Raw genomic sequence first — 26696 nt, 5'->3', positions numbered from 1 at the left:
CTTCTGAGGGGTAGGTTCTTCGATGCCTAGGAAGAATCAGGATATGATAATGATTGACTGGTCATCTGTTCATTAAACATATAGGGGAAAGGAGAGGGGTGTAACAACCATTGATGAACATATTATGTACACCTCTAGTAAACTTACAGAGTTGAAGAAACACAACACTCATTGTGAGAGGGACAGCCCGGGAAAAGCAGATGAAAAGACGTCAAACACTTTTGTTTCGATGGAAATTGAATCAAGAATTTCGTTCTCAAGGCGGCATCCTTCAAGTTATGTCGTGGACTAGGAGAGAACCGATTCCTGGAATAAATCCAATTAGAAGTTCATCCGGGGCGCGTTAATGTGCACGAACTCCGTCATCTATCTCGAAAAGAACGACGGTTGCATCCAAATCTGGAGTCTATCAATGTTGCTTTCGCCTCCGCAAAGGACAAAGAGGTGCCGGAAACATCCAATTAAAGGAAAACGCGCCCGAAATCAAGCATTCACCCGAACTTTCCCCAACTCTAGGACCCGCGCTCCTCGAGACGACGATTTGGGGAAACTACTTTGCTTTGTTCGATAAAGCCGCAAATATGTAATGGCGTCGCGAAATTGTTTCCGACGTAGTTAACCAGCTGCGGATATTTTCCTTTTGCAGCGGCCACAAAAGAATTCGAGGAACTTTACGTGCCTTGAGTGGGCGCGCCCCGACTGCACAAAGTACTCCTAGATTCGAGTTGGCGGGTCGTTAGGGGTACTTTTACGAAAGTGTTATGTGGCGAGATGGGGGGAAAAATGAAAACCGCGAAAAGGGATTGATAGACGGGAAGTTTTATAGGAGTGAGGGTTAGATGCTGTAAAGCGTTCGATATTATTTTCGAAAAAAGTGCTTATAGTTCATACTATTCACCCACTTTCCTTCTACCATTTTTAAACTATGAATGAAATGGGCAGGTTGATGTTGATCTCACGTGGTAAGTGATGCCTGCGGAGCATTTCGTGCATAAGCCGATAATGCTTGAATAATGAAAAAAGCAAAACGATTATTCTCACATCATCGACATCTTTTGAAACATTTGACGAATTGGGGTTGCCAAGTCCTGAAATATCTTTTAGAATTGAATGTCCTAATATCTGGGCGATCCATGGTATGAAATGAAAACACTATTCCAGATATAAATACTTGTGCCATTTTAATTTTTACTCTATATGTTTCGAGCTAATTCAGCTCATCTTCAGGAGTATAAATCACATAAGTGAAGCTGAAAACAACAAAAAATCCATGAAGAAAAGGTAAAAACGCTCTACAATGAAAGACAAAGTACAAAATCAAGCGAAAACATTCAAAACAATATAAGTGATAAGATCGTAGCAAAAAACAACTAATGAAAGTTCACAAAAGTCGAAAAGTAATAAAAATAATAATTAAATTATGAAGATCATTGATATAATATAAAACAGTGAAAGGTCAACAATATAAAACGGTTTTATATTGTTATTATTAATTAGCTCGAAACATATAGAGTAAAAATTGAAATTGCACAAGTATTGTGTTTTCATTTCATACCTTGAAATATCTTGTCTATCCATGAATACGATGAAACGTGTGTATTTGTGAAAAAGATATATATTTCAACACCTATTTGTATACATTGCACACATTTTTGAGAAAAAAATGTAAATTGAAAAATAATCAAAGATAATTTTGTTGAAACTCCAATTGGAATATAGATGTGCAATTTTTACTTTCAGTCATACACTTCTTTTATGTTTATGAAAACATGGTGAATGCTGCTGCTTTTTCCTTTGGATAGCTTTCCGTGTCTTTTCTCTTTAATTGCATCCCGTGGAGTGGTCAGTAATATCGAATAGTAATCTCCGGTTTTTGTTCAACCATTATCCAAAAAATCAATCATGATTACTCCATGGCAATCCCAAAAAACTGAAGCAAGAACTTTTCCAGCAGATTTTTGGATACGAAACTTCTTAGGTCTTGGAGAACCAGAGTGTCGCCATTCCATTGATTTTGGCTTTGTTTCTGGATCGTAGAAATGTACCCAAGTCTCATCCATAGTAACGAAGTCTACATCGTTTTCAAATCGAGCACAGATCGAACTCGATGCTTCTACCCTTGCACGCTTTTGGTTAACATTCATACATTTGGGGATCCATTTTGCAGAACTTTTTATCATGTCCAAATTGACATGAACTTTATGATGAACGCGTTCGTATGAAATATTCAGTGCTGCAGATATCCGTTTAAGCCAATTCAACGGTCTGATGAAATCATATCATTACCTGCATCGTTATTTTCGGAGACTGACACAGAAACTGACCTTCCCGATCGGTCATCATCTTCAATGGAAAATTCACCTCTTTTGAAGCTTGCAGTCCAATTTTTCCCGGTCGCATACGAACATAGACATAGAAACATGTACTGAGCAATGTCAGTATGAAATTGGCTTTTTTTATAGAAAGAGAGAAATGATGGTCGGGCATTTACCTGTCTCTCTTTTGTTCACATAGACGTGAGTGTAGACCAATCAAAATTCTAGAAAGAGACAACTGCATTCCCGACGTGCGTTTCTCTCTGTCACTTTTTTTGACCATATTTCATGCATAGATAGAAAGTCCATGTCTATATGTCTATGCATACGAAGGACATTGATCACCAAGGGTATTAAGCATATCTTCGTAAATCTACTTACCTTAACTCTTTTGAATACAGGTACTTGATGTTGGCTAGATACTCCAATTTTTCGATTTTCACAATTTCGGTGGACATCTTTTTTCTTTTAATTTCACTTTTTTTGACCTCAAACTTCATACTGACACTTCTTATGAGTTCTTGTTCGTTGCTATGGCAACGCAATAAATTTTTTTTTGCATGGAACTTGTCTAAGCTATCTAGATATCAATACATCCTCGTATTTCGCTACGAAATCACGAACAGTTCTTAGGAGGACGATGACTGAAGACCAAAAGACCCATGATTGAAAGATCTCGAAGCCCATCAGGAAAAAACCAATCCGCCGCCTTTTCACGAGCCGACAAAACTTCCTACACAAAAATTCACTTGGGTGCCTCTCCGACGAAAATTAAGAAGTCCCTCCAGACAAGAAAAAAAACACGGAAATTACCAACTTCTTCTACGCTCCCCCGAATCGATTTCGGCAAGTCGTCCGAACTAAACTTCTGAGACACGTGATTCAACTCGTCTAATGATTCGAGAAAAACTATTCGCGAAGACGTGAAAGCCCTAACAACTTTTCCACGTATCCAGAAACTGAAATGAAGCCATTACCGTCCCCGGTCTATTGTCATCGCTGAATTACTTCTTGTGTATCGTGTTTTTCCGTTCCGAATTGCGTGCAGATGAAGGTTAAGGCTGTGAGTTTCGCTATAACACCTTTTCCCGTCCTTAAGTGCATGTGATCACGAGAAATTTTTCATGTTGGTGTTTTCCTGGGATATTTTATGTCTTTTTTCCTCGGAAATCGACCCTCTACTTTTTGGCTTTTGGAAGAATTCATATAAACACGTCCTGCCTTACATGAGATCTTCCCAACATTCAACATAAACTCTTTTTTGACAATAATGTTCATTATATGAGTTCAAGACTGATTTAATAACGTAGGAAACTATGCAGAAAATTCTCCACGTCGGCTAGCTTATGAGACATATTATCTAGGGAAATTTGGTTGTTTCTCAGATCAAAATTTGAATACAAAGTACTAATCGACCTGTCCGAGCAAATTTACAAGAAAGAAATGTCTTTGATTTACTGAATTCATTCCAAGACAGGCTCGCACTTTACAGGAGAATTTTTGTTTGAATTTTTGATGAAAATGGAAACTTAGGATTGCCGAATTGTTCCCATTATTTTTTAGTACCTAACTTACACGATTTTATGAAATAGCTCATTTCGATACCAATCGATAGAAAAGATTTAGGACACAAGTGTTAAAAATGAAATTAATAATACTTCAAAATCTCACATATAAAATACGTTTAAATTATTCACGAATTTTTTCACAATGGGCATCACAATCTTCTTGTTCGAACATTCGTAGTAAAAAAGGAATGAAATGGAGAAATCATAGCACTTTTTCAACATAACTAACATAAGCACTTTCAAGAAACTGCCTCTATTTTCTACATTTTTTTTCAACCTAAATTGCACGATACAACAATTATAATTCTTTCAAAAGTGACCTGATGCATCTAATCCGATGAACTCGGTACTAAACCATTCATTGTCAAGCTATATGTTTATGTTTTGTTTCGTTTTGCAATGCCGGAGTTACCTTCCACAGTCCCGTATTTGAAATTCAATGAAATTTTGTCGAACTTCTAGGGGTTGTATCTCAGCCATCTTGTATATTCATATAGACAATTATTGGTTAAACGACTAATTTTCTGTCAAAAATAGCCTCACTTTTGAAAACACCCTTATTACTCCTCAGATTCTACTGTCTAGCTTGAAAGGAATCGCATTTGACTTAGAGGAATTATAGCCTCGCCATATTGAGTATTTTCTAAAGGCGATTTTTGTTTAATGTGTAACGATACTTGATTGTTTTTATCAAAATCAAGCCTCGTTTTAGATGTCCGTTTCCCTGAATTTTCCAGTTGAAGCGATGCAACACAGTCTGATGGGGATTTCAGTTTTAATATAGATCCTGTGATCTGTTTCTTTTTCTTTTCTCTTATTGGTGGTGCGACCGTATCAGAACAAACCGTAAGTCTTTTCTTCGTGATTCAAAGTTGCATTCTTTTATTTGTTTAATTGTGTTAATCCTTATTGTTAATCCCTCTGTTTAACGCAGACTTTTGACCAAGACCAATCGACGGAAGTCTCGAAGTGGTTCCGCTGGTAATGCTTGGCGTGTACACCCAAGGTTGCCACGGAAAGACCACAGTAGCCTATCCAGTCCTACCCCTGTTGTGTTCCGTTTAGTTTTCCTATTTACCGCAGACTTCTGTCGCCTGGCTTTCTGGTGACGGAAACCAATCGGCAGAGGTCTCGAAGCCTTTCTGCTGGTAATGCTTGCTGTAAATGGTTGCAATGTTTTTCACCTGAATCAACCCCGTCCCGTTTATTGAATAGTTTCAATTCTGATTGGCCTGTACACTGAAAGTGCTCGGGATCAAACCCATCGCTAAATTAACCCATCACAGGGACTTGGATCTTTCTGAGACAACCGGTTACTGTAAATTTTGTATAAACCCCGTACATCCCTCATTGTCTAAGAAGGAATCAAAGTGACCGCTATTGATCTTTTTCTTTCTTTGATACCTGATATTTTGACTGAATATAATTAATTTGAATATTGTTTAATTCATTAATTTCACTGTGTTGAGTTTGGATTTCCGATCACCGTGACAGATTAATTGTTGCATTTCTGTTTTCCTCATTTTGAACTGGGTCATCAGCTGTATATATTTCTTGACTTGGAAATCATTGTATGGTTCACTGTAATTTAGATCATTGTAATAAATTCGGTTTTAAAGTACTTGATATCGCTACCACCTTAGATAACCCCGAACTCTGTCTGCGACTAGTAGGTACCTGGGTGGGTTTGCTATTCCCCCCTATTGAAAGAATAGCTGGCGTTCAAGATTAAACCCTTGAAAACTAAACCCGTTACAAATGATTTATTATAATCAGTAGCTCCTTATGTCTAAAACAAGGCCTTCTTCTGAAACGCCATGTATATTTACCTCTCATAAATGTCCAGTTTAACGGAGTTACACGAATAACCCAGTAGACGCAGCAATGGCACCCCAACTTTCAGCGAAACGACCCCAAAGTACGGAAGGAAATATTTACATGAATTGCCCGTAATCAAATGCAAATGGCGACAGAACTTCGGAATTATCCAATATACTTGATAACGCATGCCGGGTACGTTGGTAACTTGTTAGAAGTGGCTGCGGACCCATTATTTTCCATGCACGAGGGCCGTCACCCCCCCACGTCTGGCTGGGGGCCCCAACTCGAACCGTACAAGAGGTAGTTACGGTTTATTTATAGATTCAGATAGTGTGCGACCGGCGAACAAAAAATATCCGACACTTGGAGAAAACTCGGAAATTCTGCATTCGCCCCCCTGTTCCTGACTTCACAATTTGATAAATTACGCCACTTTATTCAATCGCGTCGCAAATATTTTTTCCCGTAACGGTATTATTGCGGCGGGGAGATTCGGGATATTGAGTTGGAGGTGTCAGGAACAGGAGTGAGATGCAGATTTGGATGACGAGTGGGATATTTTAGGATCAATATTATGCGATCGTCAAATTATCTATGTCGGATGGAGGGTTCTTATTTTATGCTTCAACTTCAGGGTAAAGTCAAGGGTTTCTGATGAAAAACTAAAAAACAAAGTGATATTTCGTATAGGTAAAATCCGATATTCCTCCAAATAGCTGTCCACCATTCATCATCATTGCTGTATCCCGTTACCGGGAATAAATCTACAAAAAGACAAAAAAAACAGACTTATAATTTCTTAGGGCTAATTGCGACTGTGTGCCCTCCTGTGACTGAAGAGACCTACAAATCCTTCCACACTCCGGGCATGGATAGTCACCAACCAGATCTGACCGCCGCTGTATTCTTCTCGAGTCTCCATTATAACTGTCTACCAAAGACCTAGACTGTGACCTGTCTAAGGCTAGTTGTTCCCAGTTATGATTGGCATTAACTGATTTTAGGGATTGATTTGGTGTATCCTTAAACCGCTTATACTGGCCTCCTGGTTTCCGGGCTCCTTCTGTCAATTTGCCATACAGAGCTATTTTGGGGAGTCTTGTGTCTGGCATCCTCAGAATGTGGCCGCTCCATCTGAGTCGGGCCCTCGTAATTTGAGTCTCAATTGTTGTACAACTCGCGCGTTGCAAGACATCTGCATGCGAAACTTTGTGGAACCATCTGATATGCATTATTTGTCTCAGATGACGTTGTTGCGTTTGTTCAAGCTGTTTAATATGTCGCCTGTAAGGAGTCCAGCTTTCGCTTTCGTAAAGAAGCTTTGCGAGGACGACTGCTTTGTAAATAGCTGTCTTGGCCTTCAGATTGAGGTCTTGATTCCGAAATACTCTGACCTTTAGCTTCCAGCATGCCCGTGATGCCGAATTCATACGGTTGTGTATCTCCCTGTCTAGGTTAGCCCTAGTATTTATGAAGCTTCCCAAGTATTTGAACTTCTCGACCTGTTCTAGAGTTTTATTCTCCTGTCCACCAAAATTTAAAAGAGTTGCAGCCACTTCTTATGAATATTTACATTCAGGGTGAGTCAGTAGTGGATTCTTGAGGTCAAAAGAAACACTTTTTTCCTTTACCAGTTTTTCCGAATTGGCTCGTTTTGAAATATACAGGCTGTTGAAAAACCATGAAAAAAGGATACTTTCATTCCCATCTCACAAACGGTTTTATCGAATCGAATGACTTTCAGAATACAGTTTTTCATTTATTTGATTAATCATTTTCTAACACTACTTCTAACTTCTAACACTGATGTTGTCTCCTGGGGCATGATTTATAAATCTTATATTCGGCCGATAATGGAGTATGCTGGTCCGGCTTGGTGGACTTCTTTGCGAGGCGAGGTGGATGGGTTGGAGTCTGTTCAGAGATGGTGCACCAGAATTCCCCACGGTGTTAGGAGACCTGACTACGCAACAAGGTTGAGAGTGCTCGATATGCCCACATTTGAACAACGACGTGCGAGAGGCGACTTAATATTCTCCTACAGAGCGGTTCATGGTCACTTTGGTCCGGATATTATGAATATGGACCGTATGAACACGAACAATTTACGGGGCCATGGATTTAAGCTCGCGAAGGAAAAATTCAGGACTACCCAGAGGCAAATGTTTCTGTCAAACCGAGTGTTCAATGTTTGGAACTCCTTGCCTGAAACCGTCGTAGAATCGTCTTCAGTGAATGGATTCAAGAACAGCTTTGACAGATGGGTGATCTCGTCGTGATGACGGTGTTTCTATAATTTTTTTTTCTCTTTGTTTTCAATCATATGTATTAAGTTCATCTTCAGGAGAGTAGTTTTTATGTGAGTTTATAGGTGTATTCCTCTGCTTTTATTTAAATAATTAATAAATAATAATAAGATATCACCTACGGTCATACTTGATCTGACTTCCCTACAACTGCATGTGAGGAAATGTATCCTGCTGGAAGCAATAGGAATATCCCTCAACTTGAATCTCCTACCCGGAAACTGGGTTGGATATATGAGGATATTGAATCAACTAGACCTTTTGGCAAAACCATGTTATACCAATCATCTTCGATTTCAAAACGGACATAGCTGACCGTCCTAGTGCAATAAGTTGCGTAAATCATTTGGACAAAAAGTAATCCACGTGATTTACTGATGGATCAAAATCAGAAAGGGGCACTGGCATTGGCGTATATAGATCTAAACTGAGGATCTCTAAAGCCCTGGGAAGTGAACACTCTATTTTACAGACCGAGACACTGGCTGTTCACGCATGCGCTCAGGAGTGTCTTGAAATGAACCTCAAAGGTGCGCATATCTATATCACTACGGACAGCTTGGCCACGCTGAGGTCCCTGGAATCACAATGCCAAGGATCATCATTATCATCGAAATTTCAGTCTACTCGGTTAAATTTACCACGATCCGGCACTGACCTTACGACGGATCCGAGTACTCCCCTTTAATAGAGCACTACTCAAAGTTGCCGATTGAATTATCCCGATATCCGGGTCAACAGACCCCATAAATTTTCGCCCGGTCAAATACCAGCGAAAACTAAAGGAAGCACGTGTTGATTTATCTGTTTACTCGGTCAATACATCCTGCAAACCACCCTCGGGAATATCCCTCTACCTTCCTCATCATCCCCGATGGTTCGTCGTCCTCGTCGGCCCGTTAAATATCACGTTCTGGTTACAACTTTAATATAAATCGGCTACATCTGATGTAGCCCCGTGTTTTTTCTTCACCCCCTTTCCGGCCGATCTGCCGCTAAATTCAATCTCGCCGATTGCTCCCAATCCGACGTAAAACTTCCCGATGGAAGACGGGAGCGGGAAAAAGCCTGATGGAGTTTTATTGTTGTGATAATATACATCTGGCGAGGACGTGGAGCGAAAATACGGAAGCCCGGATATTTTCCTCGGTTCGGCGAAAGACTATTGACAAGTCCGTCTTAATGACTCTTAATGTTGTTGTTGATTTATGGGAGAATTCGGTATGGGATCCAGGGGAAAACTTTTGCCATCGCGACAGGGAATAAATGTCTTCCTTAGGAGAAATATGAGCAGGTTTATCTGGTCGGGAAGATTGGGGGTTGAATTCCGCGAAACAGTTGCGTTTTTCCCGAGCGAGGAAAATTATGCCTGTACTGCCACTGCACTGATTACTGATGCAAATAAAATAGTACATATCCCATTACCAGTACAGAGAATGCAAGCTAGGAAAAGGCGTGCAATGAACGAAATTTCTCATTATACCATTCTGAAAACAAGAACATGGGAAAAAATTAAGTATACTTCATTCAAATTTATTTTAGCAGTCGGTTGGCCATGAAATAATTTTCTCAAGTTTTTGTAACTAGAACGAAGTTAGGTTGGCACTTATGAAATGTCGTTAATGTCATAACGCCGTTGCCACAACTAATATCAATTTTTATTACGAAAATGCCGAAAGTGATTGAAAAAAGAGACAGGGTTTCAGGAAGTGCTATTTAGAATTCAGGTCCGCTCATTCAAATAGTTATACCCTGATATTCTAAAATCCACAATACGTCAGACGTTAGCGAACATATTCAATGTAAGAGAATTTATATAATGTTTCATCTGGATCTAAACGACATATATTTTAGCTGAATATCTCCACAATCAGAAAGATTGTGAATGAAGAGGATGACAAAGAATTTCCTTCTATTGGGAGACCCAAAAAAGTGGTGGCATTTGAGAATTTTATGTTTGAGTGAATTAATGCGAAAAATTTACTACAGGATTTTCGATAAATGTCATCGGAGAATAAGTTCCCTAAAATGGATTTTTCTATTTTTCATTTGACTTGTCCTATACAATGTAAATGTCTTAAGGTACTAATAAATACCTATACTTATTATTATTACATCAATGTATTAAGATGAATAGCCACAAATACGCGCAAGTTGCCCTGTTACTTGTTTATTCATGTGAAATTTTTTTCAAAGGTGAAGTTCATCTTGAAACTTCCTTCAATTCCTTTTACTCATATTGATGCAAGATGTTTTTTGTTGAAGAATTTAACATTCTTGTAATTATCTGTTTATTCCTTCGGGAGATACCCATTCCCAACCACTGCATCTTATGCATTTCATCTTCGAGTTAATATTTTTGAAATATACAAATGATGTAAGCCAAAGAAGATAACGAACATTAACTCTCCTCAAGCTAGTGCATATTATGATATTATACTGATCTCTTGTATTTTCCATGCAAATAACTGGATTTGGTATGACTTCAATCAGTTTGTATAAACTTCAATTATGTTCGTCACATATTTTCCGAAGAGATTCGACATTTTGATAAAATACGTGATAACAGAAACTTTTACGTAGAACGGGCAACATAGCGTTGATTTAAAACCCAAAAATGTTTTGACAAGCTTCATAACCCCACATTTTCGTACTATACAGAGTGAAATGTGTCAAATTTCCATGGCCAACTGACTGCTAAAATAAAAGTGAATGAAGTATATTTACTGAAAACTTTCAAACACTGACATCTACTGTCATGATGCAATCGTTGCTCTGTGTTTCTAAACATATAAACACAAACTGTAGACCGATTTCTAAAATATTGTCTCTCGTCAATACAGTGTAGTGTTATACATCTCGACCAGAGGATGGTGTCTTTAAGCGAGAAAGGAGGCCGGCCATGAGGAATATTTCTCAATCCTCATCACGACACGCCACCTGTCCCACGAAGACTGAACCAAGCCTTACTAACTCTGTAGAATCCTACACCCATCCATGACTCCCAGAAATACTACTACCTCCAGTCAACGAAATTACAACTATTCGCCAAAAGATTCATGACTAGCTCTCATTAATGGGACGACAATTCTCTGAATTTTCATCAAGATAACTCGTGACTTGGAGCCAGTATGATATAAAGAGTTAATTGAAGGCAAACAAAGTGGACAATGAGGTCGGAGCTCAAAAGTTGAGGGTTTGCAGGTCGGAGAATGAGGCACAGCATGGGGAGGAGGTTCTCCGCTCTGTTTTCTGCTCTCAATAGGCTTCCGCACCAGCTAAGAATCGTACTCACAGTAGGGACAGAACTCGAACAGGACAGGGAATAATACACGGCGGTTCTCCGCTCTGTTTTCTGCTCTCAACGGGCTTTCGCACCAGCCAAGAATCGTACTCACAGCAGGGATAGAACTCAAACAGGACGGGGAAGAATTCAGGAAGAAAGTTGAAGAATGTTTCGAAATGGGGAACACAATAGTCACTATAACACAACTCTGAAGTCCACCGATTTACTAGTATCAGTCAAGTGGAAATTACAGAACAATAGGTCTACTATGTACAACTAGAAGATTTTCTCCTTATGATATAAAGAGTGAATTGAACGAAAACACAGTGGACAATAAGGTCAGAGCTCAAAAGTTGGTTTCCTGGTCAGAGAATAAGGCACAGCATGGAGAGGCAGTTCTCCGCTCTGTTTTCTGCTCTCAACGGGCTTTCGCACCAACCAAGAATCGTACTCACAGCAGGACAGAAGTGCTGAAGAAGGAAGTTAAGGTACTCAAGGGTGTTCATATCGACAAACTGGTGAACTTGTCTGCTATGTGAACGTGTCTAAAACAATTCTGAAGCAAGTGTTCTGAGGCTCCTTACTATATCAAATGTAGAGCGTTGGGATTCAACGCAACAATATCCCAATCGGAAATCCCCGCAACATTTTCTTCTTCTGAACTCACATCACATTCCACATTCTGAGACACGCGTCAACAGAGAAGAGCCTCTTTCGAAATAGTAGGTGTTGGGTTTCCTAGGTGTGTTATCCTTAATCCGGTAAGGTTATTACAGGTGAACAGAATACGTTCAACAGTTTCATCAGTCCTACTGCACCAACGGCACAAGGAAGGACCAGTAAATCTAATTTTATTGAAATTTTTTGAACAGGTGGCCAGTCAGTGCGTTAGTTACCCAGACACTGCTATTTTCCCCCAAAGGCCAGGTTTCTATTGGCTTAGGGTACGGTCTTTCGATGAGAAACCTCGACTGCCTGACACCATTTTCGAAGAAAATTTACTGACAGATAGACAGCACCGGTTCCGGGCAAACAAGAATTAAATAGTACCCCCCCTAGGATTAGGTTTGACTTCGAGCTATTTCGAGGGTTTTCGATGTACAAGCCATCCAAAAATGATGTTGAAATTATACTGTGGGGTTTGAACTCTGTAGGGAAATAATGCAACTGAATGGGATCAAATGTTTTGGAGGAAAGAACGTTTTCAGGATTGTTAAGGACATTAGCAATTTCGTGAGTTTACACGCCATGGCAAAATTGCTAATATAATCACCCTGGAAACGCCTGTCGCCGAACCAAACGTTTATCACCTTCCTGAATTGGACTATGATTAATCATGCAAAACAAGAGAAATAGGAGTCAGGACTTCACAGAGTATTCCTTCACAATTCCATGGGTTTACACGTCATGACGGAACTGAGAATAAAAAGGTACCGAAATCCCTATGGCCCATCTACGAGTTGTAAACTCGAGAACGTTACATGACTGAGGCAATAAAGTGACTCTACTTGGGTACCAGAGGGCACTGCGGTGTTGAGGGAAACGAGAAAGCCGATGAACTTGCAAAAGGAGCATCAGGAGCTCAGGCTGGACCTGAGCTTCTCTGTGGGCTTGGAAAATACCAATATAAGACAGCGGTCCAACAATATGGGAGTTGAAAAACAGAATAACCCTCTGGAGAAACACTCCTGGACATACTCAGTCAAAGAAATTCGTGATGATTTCCACCGACCTACACCAGAAAACTGCTAAAGTTGTCACGAGCTGAGCTTCGGGTGATGGTGGGACTGCTGACAGGGCACTATCGGTTCAAAGATCACTTGTACTGTATGGGAAAGTCAGTAGATGACATTTGTAGGCTCTGTGGATCAGAAGCAGGACCAGCTGAACACATGGTATGCAAGTGTCCAGAGCTGGCGGACCTAAGAAGCACTCATATGAGGAAACCGGTCCTGTATACTCACGAGTTAACGGCCAAGGCCCCTAAGGATGTTGTCGGTTTTATCAACACCATTGACGACCTCCTTGGGTTCCTATGAAAGAGTAGGGTAGAGAATAAGAGATCTACATGGTCGCAGTTCCCGGAAGGCTAATAGTGCCACAACGAACCCGGTTCAAATAATAATAATACATGACTGAGGACTGCTAAGATGGCTGAAGGAGTATGATCTTCAGTCTGTTCCCAAACGCCAGAGAAAAAAATGTCTATGACTTACCTAGCACCGTGAGCTGAATGGGCTTCCCAGTGACGACGAATCCGAATGCATCCTCCGCTTCGCACTGCCACCTCCCGTCATCCTCCAGCCTCACGTTGTCGATGAACAGGCTGCCTGTCGCGTCCACTAAAAACCTATGCTCTAGCACCCTCTTACCGTTCGTGTTCTGTTTCAACAGAGTCTGCACAATCTGACCGTCTTTCAGCCAAATGCTCGTACTAAAATTAATGTTAACCGCGCACTCCAGCATCAGCTGAACGTTCTGCTTCGCGTAAATCTGCACGAAATCGGCGCTGTCCGTGTTTTGCGAGTTGTCGTAGCTGTAGTTGGTGTCCCTGTCAGCTCGGATGGTGCGACGGTGAGGCAGGCTGGCGTGGGGATGTCTCGTGTGAAACCTGCTTTCCCCATGTCCTGCAAAAATTGAAACGAATTAACTTTGGACGCGTCGCCGGCAGACGTGCGAAATCGGGGCAAAAATGGCTTTTTGTTTTCGTTTCGCCGTAGCTATTTGTCAGGCCTGTAGCTGACGTGAATTGTACCGTTTTATTCCCTGTCAAGTGGGGAAGGTCCGTTGATACGACGGAATTGATAATGAGGTTATGAGGGACAGGTTTGTTTACGCGGCGTTCTTGATTGATGTTGCTGTTCGTGTTCGGCGGTTTACGATTGTTTTGACGTCTTTGATTTGGGCCTATATATTTTATATACAGGTTGAGTCTTTGACTCGTACAAATATTTTGAGAGTAGATTATTGAGGTCAGAAGAAACACTTTTTTCCTTTACCATTCTTTTTAAAGATGCAGGCTGTTGGAAAACCATATAAAAATGTTATTTTTAGTTCTATCTCACAGTTTTATCGAATGAAGTGAATTTTGGAATATAGTTTTTCATTCATTTGATGAATCTTTTTCGAACACAAGATATCACCCACAGTGGCGTAGCTTGGCTTAGAGGGGCCCTGAATCAAAATGTGTTGAGGGGCCCTAAAGAAGGGTGAAGTAAAAATAAAAGTAGCAAAACATGTTCGATTAGTATCGAAATGGTTATATGTACTTATAATTAAAAGTTCTAACTCATACTTGGTGCTGGGAGCGAAATAATACACAAACAAATAACATGCAAACAATATAAAATAATATATAAACGACATAAAATGATTAACAAACAAATAATAAACAAAAAATACCAAAAATTAAAGATACGCTTTTCTAGCATTTATTTCAGCAAATCTATTCATCAAATCAGCCATAGCTGATGACGACTTCAGTTTTTTAAGTTGTTCCCCCTCTATTGACAATAACAACATGTCTGACAGCCGTTCCTGTCCCATAGAAGTCCTCAGATAATTTTTTATGAATTTTAATCTTGAAAAATCCTTTCAGCGATTGCAGTTGTAACCGGAAGGGTCTAAAATAAAAGGCGTGCAGTAATGTCGTCAGGAGAACTGGAAACAAGGCTATTGAATTTCATCAGGACTAATTCTAAAAGTTCTTTGATGGCACGAATTTTCTGAATTTCAGATTTTAAGTATTCGTATCTATCTGAATGATCGATTCGGTGTAATGAACGGGATTTTGAAATGAATGGTTGTCTTAGCAGTTATTCTCAAAAATGCTATTGTAAAACCTGCAAGAGGTTTTGGATAACATTTTTAGGAATTTTTTGCTTACAGACATTCGGGGGCCCTAAAGCCTGGGGGCCCCGTATCACTGATACCGCTGATACCGCGGTATATAGCTACGCCCCTGATCACCCACGTCTTCCAGTAGCATAAAAACACCAAAAATGCAAGGAAGCCAACTCTTGAAACTAAGTTCGATGCTATATCTGAAGAATATTTGAGCGTTTTGTAAAATACAATTATAATTCATATTTTCTCGTATAATGCGCAGTTATCGAGTAATTTGGTGTTCAAAAGTATCTGTAAAATTTGAAAAATTGGGTACTTTGGCTGAATACAATTCTGTTTGAAGAATCGACAGATGTGTTATGTCACAGATGTAGCTCGTTATTATGAAGGGAATTTTGTTTCTCTAGGGGTGGCATAGCTCAATATGAAAAATGAAAATGGCTATATCTTTTCATCAGCGCCGAATCGTAAAAAATGGTGTGGGACAAAATGTTTCTTTTGACAAGAAGAATCAACTGTTAAACATTTGTACGAGTCAAAGTCTCACCCTGTATATATTGTAATAACGGTTTTTCCTCGGAGTTTTCGAGAGTCAACTATTTTTCAGAGGGGAAATAGAAAACCTACGCTGGTGGCTCCTACATCACTGAGAATTGTTGATTTGTAACTGATGTATTGATATCAAGTTAGCCTAGATCAGTTCCATGCATAAAAAAATATTGCGTTAACATAGCAACGAACAATAACCCATTAGAGGAGTCAGTGTGAAGTTTGAGGTTGAAAAAGTAAACTAGAGTTACGCAATAAATTAAAATTAAGAAGATGTCCACCGAAATTGTGAAAATCGAAAAATTGGAGTATCGAGCCATCATTAAGTACCTGTATTTAAAAGGGTTAAGAGGTATACAGATTTACGAAGATATGCTTAATACCATGGGTGATCAATGTTCTTCGTATGCGACCTTGAAAAATTGGACTGCAAGCTTCGAAAGAGGTAAATTTTTCATTGAAAATAATGACAGATCGAGAAGCCCAGTTTCTGTTGCAGTCCCCAAAAATATCGATGCAATTCATGACATTATTTTATCAGACCGTCGAATTGGGCTGTAATGGATGTCTGAAGCAATGAATATTTCATACGAACTCGTTCATCATATAGTTCACGACCATTTGGACATGAGAAAAGTTGCTGCAAAATGGATCCCCAAATGTTTGAATGCTGACCAAAAGCGTGAAAGGGTAGAAGCATCGCGTTCGATCTGTGCTCGATTTAAAGACGATGTAGACTTCTTAAACCGAATTGGCACTATGGATAAGACTTGGTTACATTTCTGCGATCCAGAAATAAAGCAACAATCCATGTCATGGCGACACCCTGCTTCTCCAAGACGTAAGAAGTTTCGTGTCCAAAAATCTGCTGGAAAAGTTCTTGTTTCAGTTTTTTGGGATTTGCCTGGACTAATCATGATTGATTTTTTGCATAAAGGTAGAACAATAACCGGAGATTACTATTAGACATCGCTGACCACTCTACGGGAAAATTAAAGAGAAAGGACGCGGAAAGCTATCCAAAGGTGTTTTGTTTTTACAGGACAGCGCCCCTGCACACAAATCCCATGTTGTCATGCAAAAAATTCGTGATTTAGGGTTTGAATTATTAGAACACCCCCCTTATTCACCAGATTTTATTCCATCCGACTATCATCTCTTTCCTCAACTGAAAAAAAGTTTGAAAGGTCGTAAATTTTCTTCCAACGAGGAGGTAATAAAAGCTGTGGAGGTCTGGTTTGCAGAGCAGGAAGAAACATTTTTTTGAAAGGTCTAGAGACATTGCAGCTGTAATAAATGTATCCAATTAAGAAGAGAATATGTTGAGTAATAAAATATTTTGACATTGAAATTTTCTTTGGTTCCATAGTAGGCTAAGAATTTTTCAATATATCCTCGTATGTTTCTTGCTGCTATTGGATGTAAAGAGCTACCATTCAATCCCATCACCACCGTATACAGTGACCGGGGAAAAATTAAAAACAGAAACTGCCGATTTCGTGCAAATTCCTGCTCCACAAAACCTGCAGTCACTTCATCAACAAAATCCAACCGATCCACTCCTCGAATTATGCCCTCGAACGTATGTGCATTGTCAGAGGGATAATCACCGGATCGATGGCTCTGAATTTATTCGGCGGCACGGATCTCGGAACGTCAAATGAAGCCCGAAGAACGCCAAATCCTCCGTGTGTGCCGATCCGGTCCTCCCGTTCATAGTTACGTCCTCATCCGGAGCGTTTACGCGACACCTGAGCCGACCAGCCCACATCGGTCCCGAGCAGGTTCCTTTCTGTTCGAGTGCCATTTGTCTATTCTCCCGATCCGAGGGCACTCAATCAGACTACTACCGGCTGTCGAACTAGATAATCTGGATCATTTCGCGAGGCTTCGTCTGAACGGAAGGCAGGAGGGGGTCGGTGAGGCTGCTTCTGCTGCTGCCGCCGTTGCATCCGAGCCACAATGAGAGTGGGTGGATCGGTCTGGTTTTGATATCGGATCCGGAGGGTCTTTGTTGTCAGGAACATTCGTCCGGGACGCCCAATGATCTCGCGATCGGATTGACATTGATATCTTAGTTGCGGTAGGTTAGATAACGATCTGCTTGGTGTAACAGGGATAATAAAATAAAAACAAAAAACACACTTCTTTTAAAGTTTTACTCTTTGGCGATCGATTTCGGTTGTCAAACCATCATCAGGCCAGCTGAAAAGTATATATGTGTTTTCATAAAATTTCATCACTTAAATTCATGTAGGCATTGTAGTAAGAATGTGCAATCTTACCGTCAATGAGGTAGTCTCTTTTATAAAAATCATTAGACTCTCGACAACAAACAATGTGGAAGAATGTTGTTGTTGAATTTCTTCTGGTCGGTATGTGGTGAAATTATTCGATACGTAGCCTAAGTTAATTTAAGTTGTCATCTGTCACGTTTCTAATGTTAGGGGGTATGTTAGGGAAATTAATTATCTTTATTAGGCTGCCCTCTCTGAGGTTGAAATCTGATAGTTCGTTAAGTAAATGTCGATTATCTCTGTTCTTTAAAATCTCCAATTGTTCTAGCAATGTTAGTTTATAAAAATTATGACCTTTATGTAATATTTTCAAGTTATGTAAACATAACATAGAATTTGATAACTTGAAAATATTACATAAAGGTCATAATTTTTATAAACTAACATTGCTAGAACAATTGGAGATTTTAAAGAACAGAGATAATCGACATTTACTTAACGAACTATCAGATTTCAACCTTAGAGAGGGCAGCCTAATAAAGATAATTAATTTCCCTAACATACCCCCTAACATTAGAAACGTGACAGATGACAACTTAAATTAACTTACACTTTCGTTTAGGCTACGTATCGAATAATTTCACCACATACCGACCAGAAGAAATTCAACAACAACATTCTTCCACATTGTTTGTTGTCGAGAGTCTAATGATTTTTATAAAAGAGACTACCTCATTGACGGTAAGATTGCACATTCTTACTACAATGCCTACATGAATTTAAGTGATGAAATTTTGAGAAAACACATATATACTTTTCAGCTGGCCTGATGATGGTTTGACAACCGAAATCGATCGCCAAAGAGTAAAACTTTAAAAGAAGTGTGTTTTTTGTTTTTATTTTATTATCCCTGTTATACTCTTAACGCACTATGGAAGCTTTCATCACCAAAAACTGCTTGGTGTACTCCTTATAACATGATTAATCTCAGGAACGGTTTGCTTGAAACCTTTAAGATATTTTCAGTTTCGTTTGTGGAGTGAGGAGGAAAGCACTTTGATGAGGATTCTTTTTGGGAAGGTAAAAACATACTTTGGGGATGCAGTTTCCTCGGATGTCTCTAGTGCTAGCTCTTCTTTAAAGGGGAAATAGCTAGCCTACTCTTGTGGCTTCGAGTCGGAAACAAGGTTTCTTGTTATCTTGGGCAATAACTATTGAAAGTCAAAATCCAAGCTCATACGTTTCGGTGTTTTGAAATGAGGAACACAATAGTCCCCATTACACAACTCAAAAATCCACCTATTTACTAGTTATCAGTCAAGTGAAAATTAGATTACCATAGGTTTACTATGCACAACTACAAGGTTAACACCTGCTGGACCTGAGCTTTTCTGTGGGCTTGGAAAATACCTTCTGCTAATTAAAGATCAGCACGTCATTGTATGCGACGTCTCAGTGAGCTGGGAGTGCCCAGAGCCTTTGAGCATGGCTTATGCAGTTAAGAAAGCCATATACTCCACTCCCACCTTCCTAGAGAAGGTTGAGGAACTTCACCCGGATAAGATCATAGAGGTGCTTCCACTGATTGTGGGAGCTAGACGAGGATGGTGCCCTGAAAACCGCAATATCATCAAGATGGTTGGCGCTACTGATGCGGACATTGGTGACATTATCCATACCGCACTGAGGGGTGGCTGCTTCATCATAAGCAGTTCAACCGCGTGGTTTGGCGCTGTGCCTAGGGTTTGCGAAGTTCGCGTTTAGTTCGTCCCACTGCAAGACCTCAGTGGTAATGCTTTAACCAGTCTCGCGTGTGCGCGAATTGGTTGTGTATTCGGGCTACTGATGCGGGCTGTAAGTGCGGTTCGAGAGAGTTTGTTCGTGCGTTTTTGTTCGTGAGCTTCCTATACTTATTGATTTCTCTCTGTCTTTTTGTCAAATATGTCAGAACTTTTATTTTCTGTTTTATCTATGGACCTGACATTGTCTACGTCATCTCTGAGGTCATGTGACCGAATAGATGGAATATCTTTCCACTCTGTTTTTTGTATTTTCCTTTGCTGTGAACCGCCTTTGTATACTGCCTTTAGTCTGAATATTAAATAAAGCCTTATAACGGTGGTCAAACAATGGGAGTTGAACAACAGAATAACCCTATGGACAAACACTCCTGGACTTACTCAGTCAAAGAAATTCATGATAATTTCACCGACCTACACCAAAAAACTGCTAAAGCTATCACGAGCTGAACTTCGGGTGATGGTGGGACAGCTGACAGGGCACTGTCGATTCCAAATATCACTTGTACCGTATGGGAAAGTCAGCAGATGAAATGTAGGCTATGTGGATCAGAAACAGAAACAGCAGAACACATAGTATGCAAGTGTCCAGAGCTGGCTGGCCTAAGAACCATTCATATGGGTAAACCGGTCCTGGATACTCACGAGGTACGGCCAAGGTTCCTAAGGATGTTGTCGGTTTTATCAACATCATTGACGACCTCTTTGGGTTCCTATGTATGAGAATGGTAGAGAACAAAAGATCTACATGGGCACAGTTCCCAATAGGCTAACCGAGTCACAAAGACTTCGATTAGAATCATAATAATAACAATTTAGGTTGGGGCTGAAAGTTGATGCCCATAAACAAGCTGAATATGAGACAGAAAAGCATTTGAGGGCTGGATTTCTAGAGTAACTACTTCGATACTAACGGATCCAGCAAGGACAATAAGTACATCATAGATCTCAGTAAAAACGTGCACCTCCTGACTGACTTCCATATAGTGGGCATTGTCACCTAGAAGCTTGATGAGCTTTTCAAATATTGACGAGAGCAGGAACCTGTAGAAACAGGGTTCACCTTTGGAAACACCCTGTACTCCATCAATTTCAGGTAGAATCCAGTGACGCACTCAATTCCTTCTGGGTCCCTTAATTCTTTGTAATTCACGTTTTCAACATTATGAAAGACCCCAACTGACGCAGAACTCACCAATTAAATTGAAAACGACTGGAAGGAACCGGAACCGATAATAATTATCTCGAATCGTTTTACATTAGAGAAATAAAACGAAAGAATGCCCGGTTCTCGTCCGGACTTCTAATTAACGACAATTTCGACGAGATCAGACATCCTCAGACCCATCACGTAAATGGAAATTATACAATGACGAAAAATTCGCAGAAGGACGTTGAGGTTCGCGGATTAAATCTGGGTTCAAAGGATAACATCATTAGGGGCTGCTGGAGGGAAAATTGAGTGAGTTTGAGGTGGAACAAGTTGAATATTTATCGTTTCCTTGTAACTGTGGGACTGGATTTTCATAAAGGAGAACTTGGAAGATCTGCTATCCATTATGGCTTTTATTTCCAGTAATAATGTAGATGTAGATTTAGATTATCAGAGCCTAAAGTAAAGTAGTTTCTTTTTCATGGAAAAAAAAAGAAGCAGAAACTATAAGGAATAGAATTATTTGAATAAGATCATAAGTTGCTATCAATAATTGCTTCATTCAACCTCATGACCCAATTCCGAAGAATGCTTTCACAAAATATCATCATCTATGAGTTTACGTTTACTGATAGGCGATGTTGAAATGAATGGAAAGATCAAGCTTGTCCTCATGCAAACGACCATCGCTAAACGCCGAAGATAAGGAAGGAATCGGTAACATGAAATATGGAGGGAGGATGCACACCTCTCTCGGAGAAAACGTTTTGGTGTCGTATCTTCTTGCGATCTCCGGGGAGAGAAGAATTTAGTATTCTCAGAGAGGATGTAGCCTTCCCTCGATGATTTATGCCTGGCGAAGTTGGGGCTTACGCTTCGTTATTCAACTAATAACTGATCAGATTTCAACAGACAACACGTTCTGATCGTCGTTCATTCGAATGTGTAAGGTTCGAGCCGAACAGAAAGTTTTTTCTACACTTCTAAAAATGTGAATTGAATAAGTTGTGTCCCACTGCCGCACCTTATTTCCCGACCTGCAAACCTCTAACTTTTGAGTTCTGACCCCATTGTCCACTTTCTTTTTCTTCAATTCACTCTGTATATCATACCGAAAAAAATCTTTGAGTTGTGCATTATTTTCATTTTATTTATTATTTGAACCGGTGTCGTGGCTCGGATAGCCTGTTGGGAACTGACACCATGTAGATCTTTTGTTCTCTACCCTGTTCATTCATAGGTACCCAAGGAGGTCGTCAATGGTGTTGAGAAAACCGACAACATCCTTAGGGGCCTTGGCCGTTATCTTGTGAGTATCCAAGACCAGTTTCCCCATATGAATGTTTCTTAGGCCAGCCAGCTGTGGACACTTGTGAACCTTGTGTTCAGCTGTTTGTGCTTCTGATTCACAGAGCCTATAAATCTCATCTGCTGGCATTCCCATACGGTACAAGTGATATTTGAACCGACGCGACAGTGCCCTGTCAGCAGTCCCACCATCACCCCGAAGCTCCGCTCGTGACAGCTTTAGCAGTAGATCGGTGAAATCATCACGTATTTTTTTGACAGAGTAAGTCCAGGAGTGTTTCTTCAGAGGGTTATTCTTTTGTTCAACTCCCATTGTTGGACCGCTGTTATAAGGCTTTATTTAATATTCAGACTACAGGCAGTATACAAAGGCGGTTCACAGCAAAGGAAAACACGAAAAACAGAGTAGAAAGATATTCCTATGCTATTCGGTCACATGACCTCAGAGATGACGTAGACAATGTCAGGTCCATAGATAAAACAGAAAATAAAAGTTCAGTACATGACATATTTGACAAAAAACATAGAGAAATCAAGACGTCCAAGTATTGCAACGTGCAAAAACGCACGAACAAACTCTCTCGAACCGCACTTACAGCCCGCATCAGTAGCCCGAATACACAACCAATTCGCGCACACGCGAGACTGGTTAAAGCATTACCACTGAGGTCTTGCAGTGGGACGAACCAAACGCGAACTTCGCGAACCCTACGGGCACAGCGCCAAACCACGCGGTTGAACTGCTTATGTATGATGCAGCCACCCCTCAGTGCGGTATGGATAATGTCACCAATGTCCGCATCTGTAGCGCCAACCATCTAGATGATATTGCGGTTTTCAGGTCACCATCCTCCTCTAGCTCCCACAATCAGTGGAAGCACCTCTATGATTTTATCCGGGTGAAGTTCCTCAACCTTCTCTAGGAAGGTGGGAGTGGAGTATATGGCTTTTTTAACTGCATAAGCCATGCTTAAAGGCTCTGGGCACTCCCAGCTCACTGAGACGTCGCATACAATGACGTGCTGATCTTTAATTAGCCGAAGGTCGGGCTTTAAAAGTTTCCCTTCTCTGTCCCTAATCCTGGGCTCTCTTGTCACCTGCCAGCTGTTCTTTATCGCTATATCCTCAAGGCGATAAGCGACGTAGTTGTGCCTAGTTATTCTTTCCCAGTGCATGACACTGCACTTTTGCAGGATGTGTGCTGCCCGGCACAAGGCTTCTGGTCCTTGGTTCCACGGCAGGCCAGCAGTTGGTAACCATTTTGACCGCAGCTGTATTGACCGTACATATACCTCACCTGACCAGTATCTGGAAGGGTTATCAATGTACGTATTGCATATTTTGTGGTTCTTAAGTGCATCCAGTCCAGTGCCATAGTAAGATTGATGGAGTATTGGTATTTTCCAAGCCCACAGAAAGGCTCAGGTCCAATAGATTGTTAACCTTGATGTTTTTTTTTTGCAGAATCATCAGCTTTTTCATTTCTTTCAATACCACAGTGCCCTGGTACCCATAGAAGAGTTGCTTAATGGTATTGCGGCATTCCCATGTTAGCAGAGCTCCCTGCCAGTGTGATTTCAGGGACGTCAGCGTGAGCCACAACCTATCATCATCGACGATCTCATATTGAAAACCTCTTCACTTTGACGAAAAATACCAATAAGCAACCCAAAACCTAACCGTTTCCATCCTGACTACTCCCATTCAAGCCCCACAAATTGCCAATCAACCGGCCTCGTTCTCGTCGCACAGAAACTACCAATTCCCCAGTTTCCAACGTAACCCTTTCGCCCTCTGCGGAAAATCCGAAGAATCCGAACTAAAGGGCGATAATTGCGACCCGCAAAAACCACCCATTCAGCTCAAGCGGCCCAGAAAGTAGAGTCCTCAGACGGAAATTGGACTTTCTTTCAACACGTTGTAATTGCGTCGCGTCCACTGTCCGGATTAAATGGCAATCGATACAGGTCGCTACCACCTCTCGAACGTCCGACGAATCGAGGTCTTAAATTGGAAACCCAGTCTTGGGGCCGGACGTTTTTCAGGTACTGATTTCAATTATACAAAAAGCGCTGAGCTGTTTGGAAGTTTCGGATTCGGCCCTAGGAGTGCGGTCTTACTTATGTGGAGGGCACTTGTTGGGGTGGAAGCAATGCAATCTGGGGATGTTCTATGGGTTTGCGATCGACCGACTTGAAATCTTCTTCCATTTGTATAGGGTCTTTCATTTTCGTCGTTTTTGTGCTGAGTGGTTGTAAGGAGAGATGAAGTGATGTGGTTTCGCGAGAACGCGCTTTGCAATGAAACCAAAAACACCACAAATAAAGAGGTTTTAACCGCCATAGTTTATGTGGTACAGTGTGGTTTTGGGAGAGGAATAACCTGGTTATAACATATACCATCCAGATGATCGGCTTTCATATGCCCAGTAGTGAGAAGCCGTGTTCATCGGCCCTTTCCATACATTTATCATTGGATTTATTTTCGTCTCATCGATGAGTGGCAACCAGGCGTTATGTACCACATGATTATATTCTCTTCCATTGATTATTGATATAATTTATATGTTCGTTGATCTCGGTGTTTGTCTATTGATCCTCGGGTAGTAATTATTATCATCATCATAGAATTTCAACCTCAAAAGGCAAGCAATACTGTTGTTGCCAAGCCTCTGTTTTCACCTGACCTTCTCCATTCCTATTTCCAGAACATTTTGGAGCTTCAGAAGACTTGATCAATACTGGAAAATGTGGATTTTCGGTTAATACCGTGTTTTCCACTAAAAGGTTTCAATTTGTTATTTGATACTAAAAAAAAACGAGTATTTTTTAGGAGAAATCAATGGAAGTTTATTTCATTGTACAGAGGAAGGAAAATACTAGGGCTAGCCTAGACACGGAAATACACAACCGTATCAATTCGACATCACGGGCATGCTGGAAGCTAAAGGTCAGAGTGTTTTAAAATCACGACCTCAATCTGAAGACCAAGACCAAGCTGTTTACAAAGCAGTCGTCCTCCCAACCCAACGCTTCTTTACGGAAGCGAAAGCTGGACGCCCTACAGGCGACATATTAAACAGTTTGAACAAACGCAACAACGTCATCTAAGACAAATAATGCACATCAGATGGTTCCACAAAGTTTCGAATTCAGAAGTGTTGCAACGCGCGAGTTGTACAACAAGTGAGACTCCAGTAACGAGGGCCCGATTCAGATGGAGCGGCCACATTCTGAGGATGCAAGACACAAGACTCCCCAGAATAGCTCTGTTTGGCGAATTCACAGAGGGAGCCCGAAAACCAGGAGGCCAGTATAAGCGGTTTAAGGATACACTACATCAATCCCTAAAATCAGTTAATGCCAATCATAACTGGGAACAACTAGCGTTGAACAGGTCACAAGTGGAGGTCTTTGGTACACAGTTATAATGGAGACTCGAGAAGGATTCAGCGGCGGCCAGATCTGGTTGGTGACTATCCATGCCCTGAGTGTGGAAGGATCTGCAGGTCACGGTTGGGTCTTTTTAGTCACAGGAGGGTACACAGTCGCAAGTAGCCCTAAGAAATTACAAGTCTGTTCGCAATTTTTGTTTCTTCTTTTTGTAGATTTATTTTCAGATACGGGATACAGCAATGGATGAATGGATGGAATGGAAGGTATGCCATGAACAATGGAGAACTATATCAGCCGAATGGTCGCCACGGCAACGCTTGCAACACCATATCTTTTTCATAAATTCCATATTTAAGGTCTTGAATCGATTGTGGAGCATTGGCATAGACCTTATCCTTCACGTAGCCCCAAAGAAAAAAGTCTAAAGGTGTTAAATCACAACATCTCGGTGGCCAATTGTGTTCACCTCTTCGAGAAGAAACACGATCATTTTGATGCATTTCCAGGACCCAATCAGCGAAGATACGACGTTGCTGATGATAGACCGGCTTATGTTAACTGAATTTTAGAAGCTGTAAGACCTGTCTTTATGCGAAATAAGGTGTAATGTCGTTTGTGGAACGCCTAATTTCAAAGATCGGCGAGGAATCGACAAACCTGGGTTTTTGTCAACACTACGGGCTACAACAGCAATATTCTCAGTTGTTCTTGAGCAACGCACTAGATTTCGATTATTCACATCGCTAACTTGCCAACAGCTCAAATTTTTTCACCAGTTTTACTATTGCCCGTGACCGCAGAATTTTCACCATTTTTGTGGTGAATTTCAACAATTTCAGTGCGGTGTTGAATATTGTATCGTTCCATTTTTAGTAATGGCGTAGTTTTTATTTGTCAAATGTCAAAAAATGACAACTTCAAAAGTGACAGCTGCCAAATAGCGGGATATTCAAAATGAAACATCTTATTGGAAAATCTTTTAGCTAAGGAAAATCCGTTCTTCGAAAATCCTAAATTTGAAAAAAAAAGAAAACGCTGTTGAAGATTGAGTATATGATGGTACTCTTGTAGCGTTTGAAATCAATTTTCCCTGTTATGTTCAATAGGGGATAT

General features: G+C 40.6%; 1 protein-coding gene across 4 annotated transcripts in view; it reads right to left on the bottom strand.

Moving 5' to 3' along the window:
* LOC123308947 (hemicentin-1) overlaps window positions 1–26696 on the bottom strand; it is a 325793-nt gene that overhangs the window by 87328 nt on the left and 211769 nt on the right. For all 4 annotated transcript variants that reach the window (XM_044891796.1, XM_044891790.1, XM_044891782.1 and 1 more), the window contains one exon: window positions 13513–13923. In XM_044891796.1, the coding sequence (XP_044747731.1) occupies window positions 13513–13923 (411 nt within the window). The remainder of the gene's footprint in view (window positions 1–13512; window positions 13924–26696) is intronic.

Source organism: Coccinella septempunctata, chromosome 1 (genome assembly GCF_907165205.1).
Source record: "Coccinella septempunctata chromosome 1, icCocSept1.1, whole genome shotgun sequence".
Classification (NCBI taxonomy): Eukaryota; Metazoa; Arthropoda; class Insecta; order Coleoptera; family Coccinellidae; genus Coccinella; species Coccinella septempunctata.
This window is presented reverse-complemented; position numbering and strand designations above follow the sequence as displayed.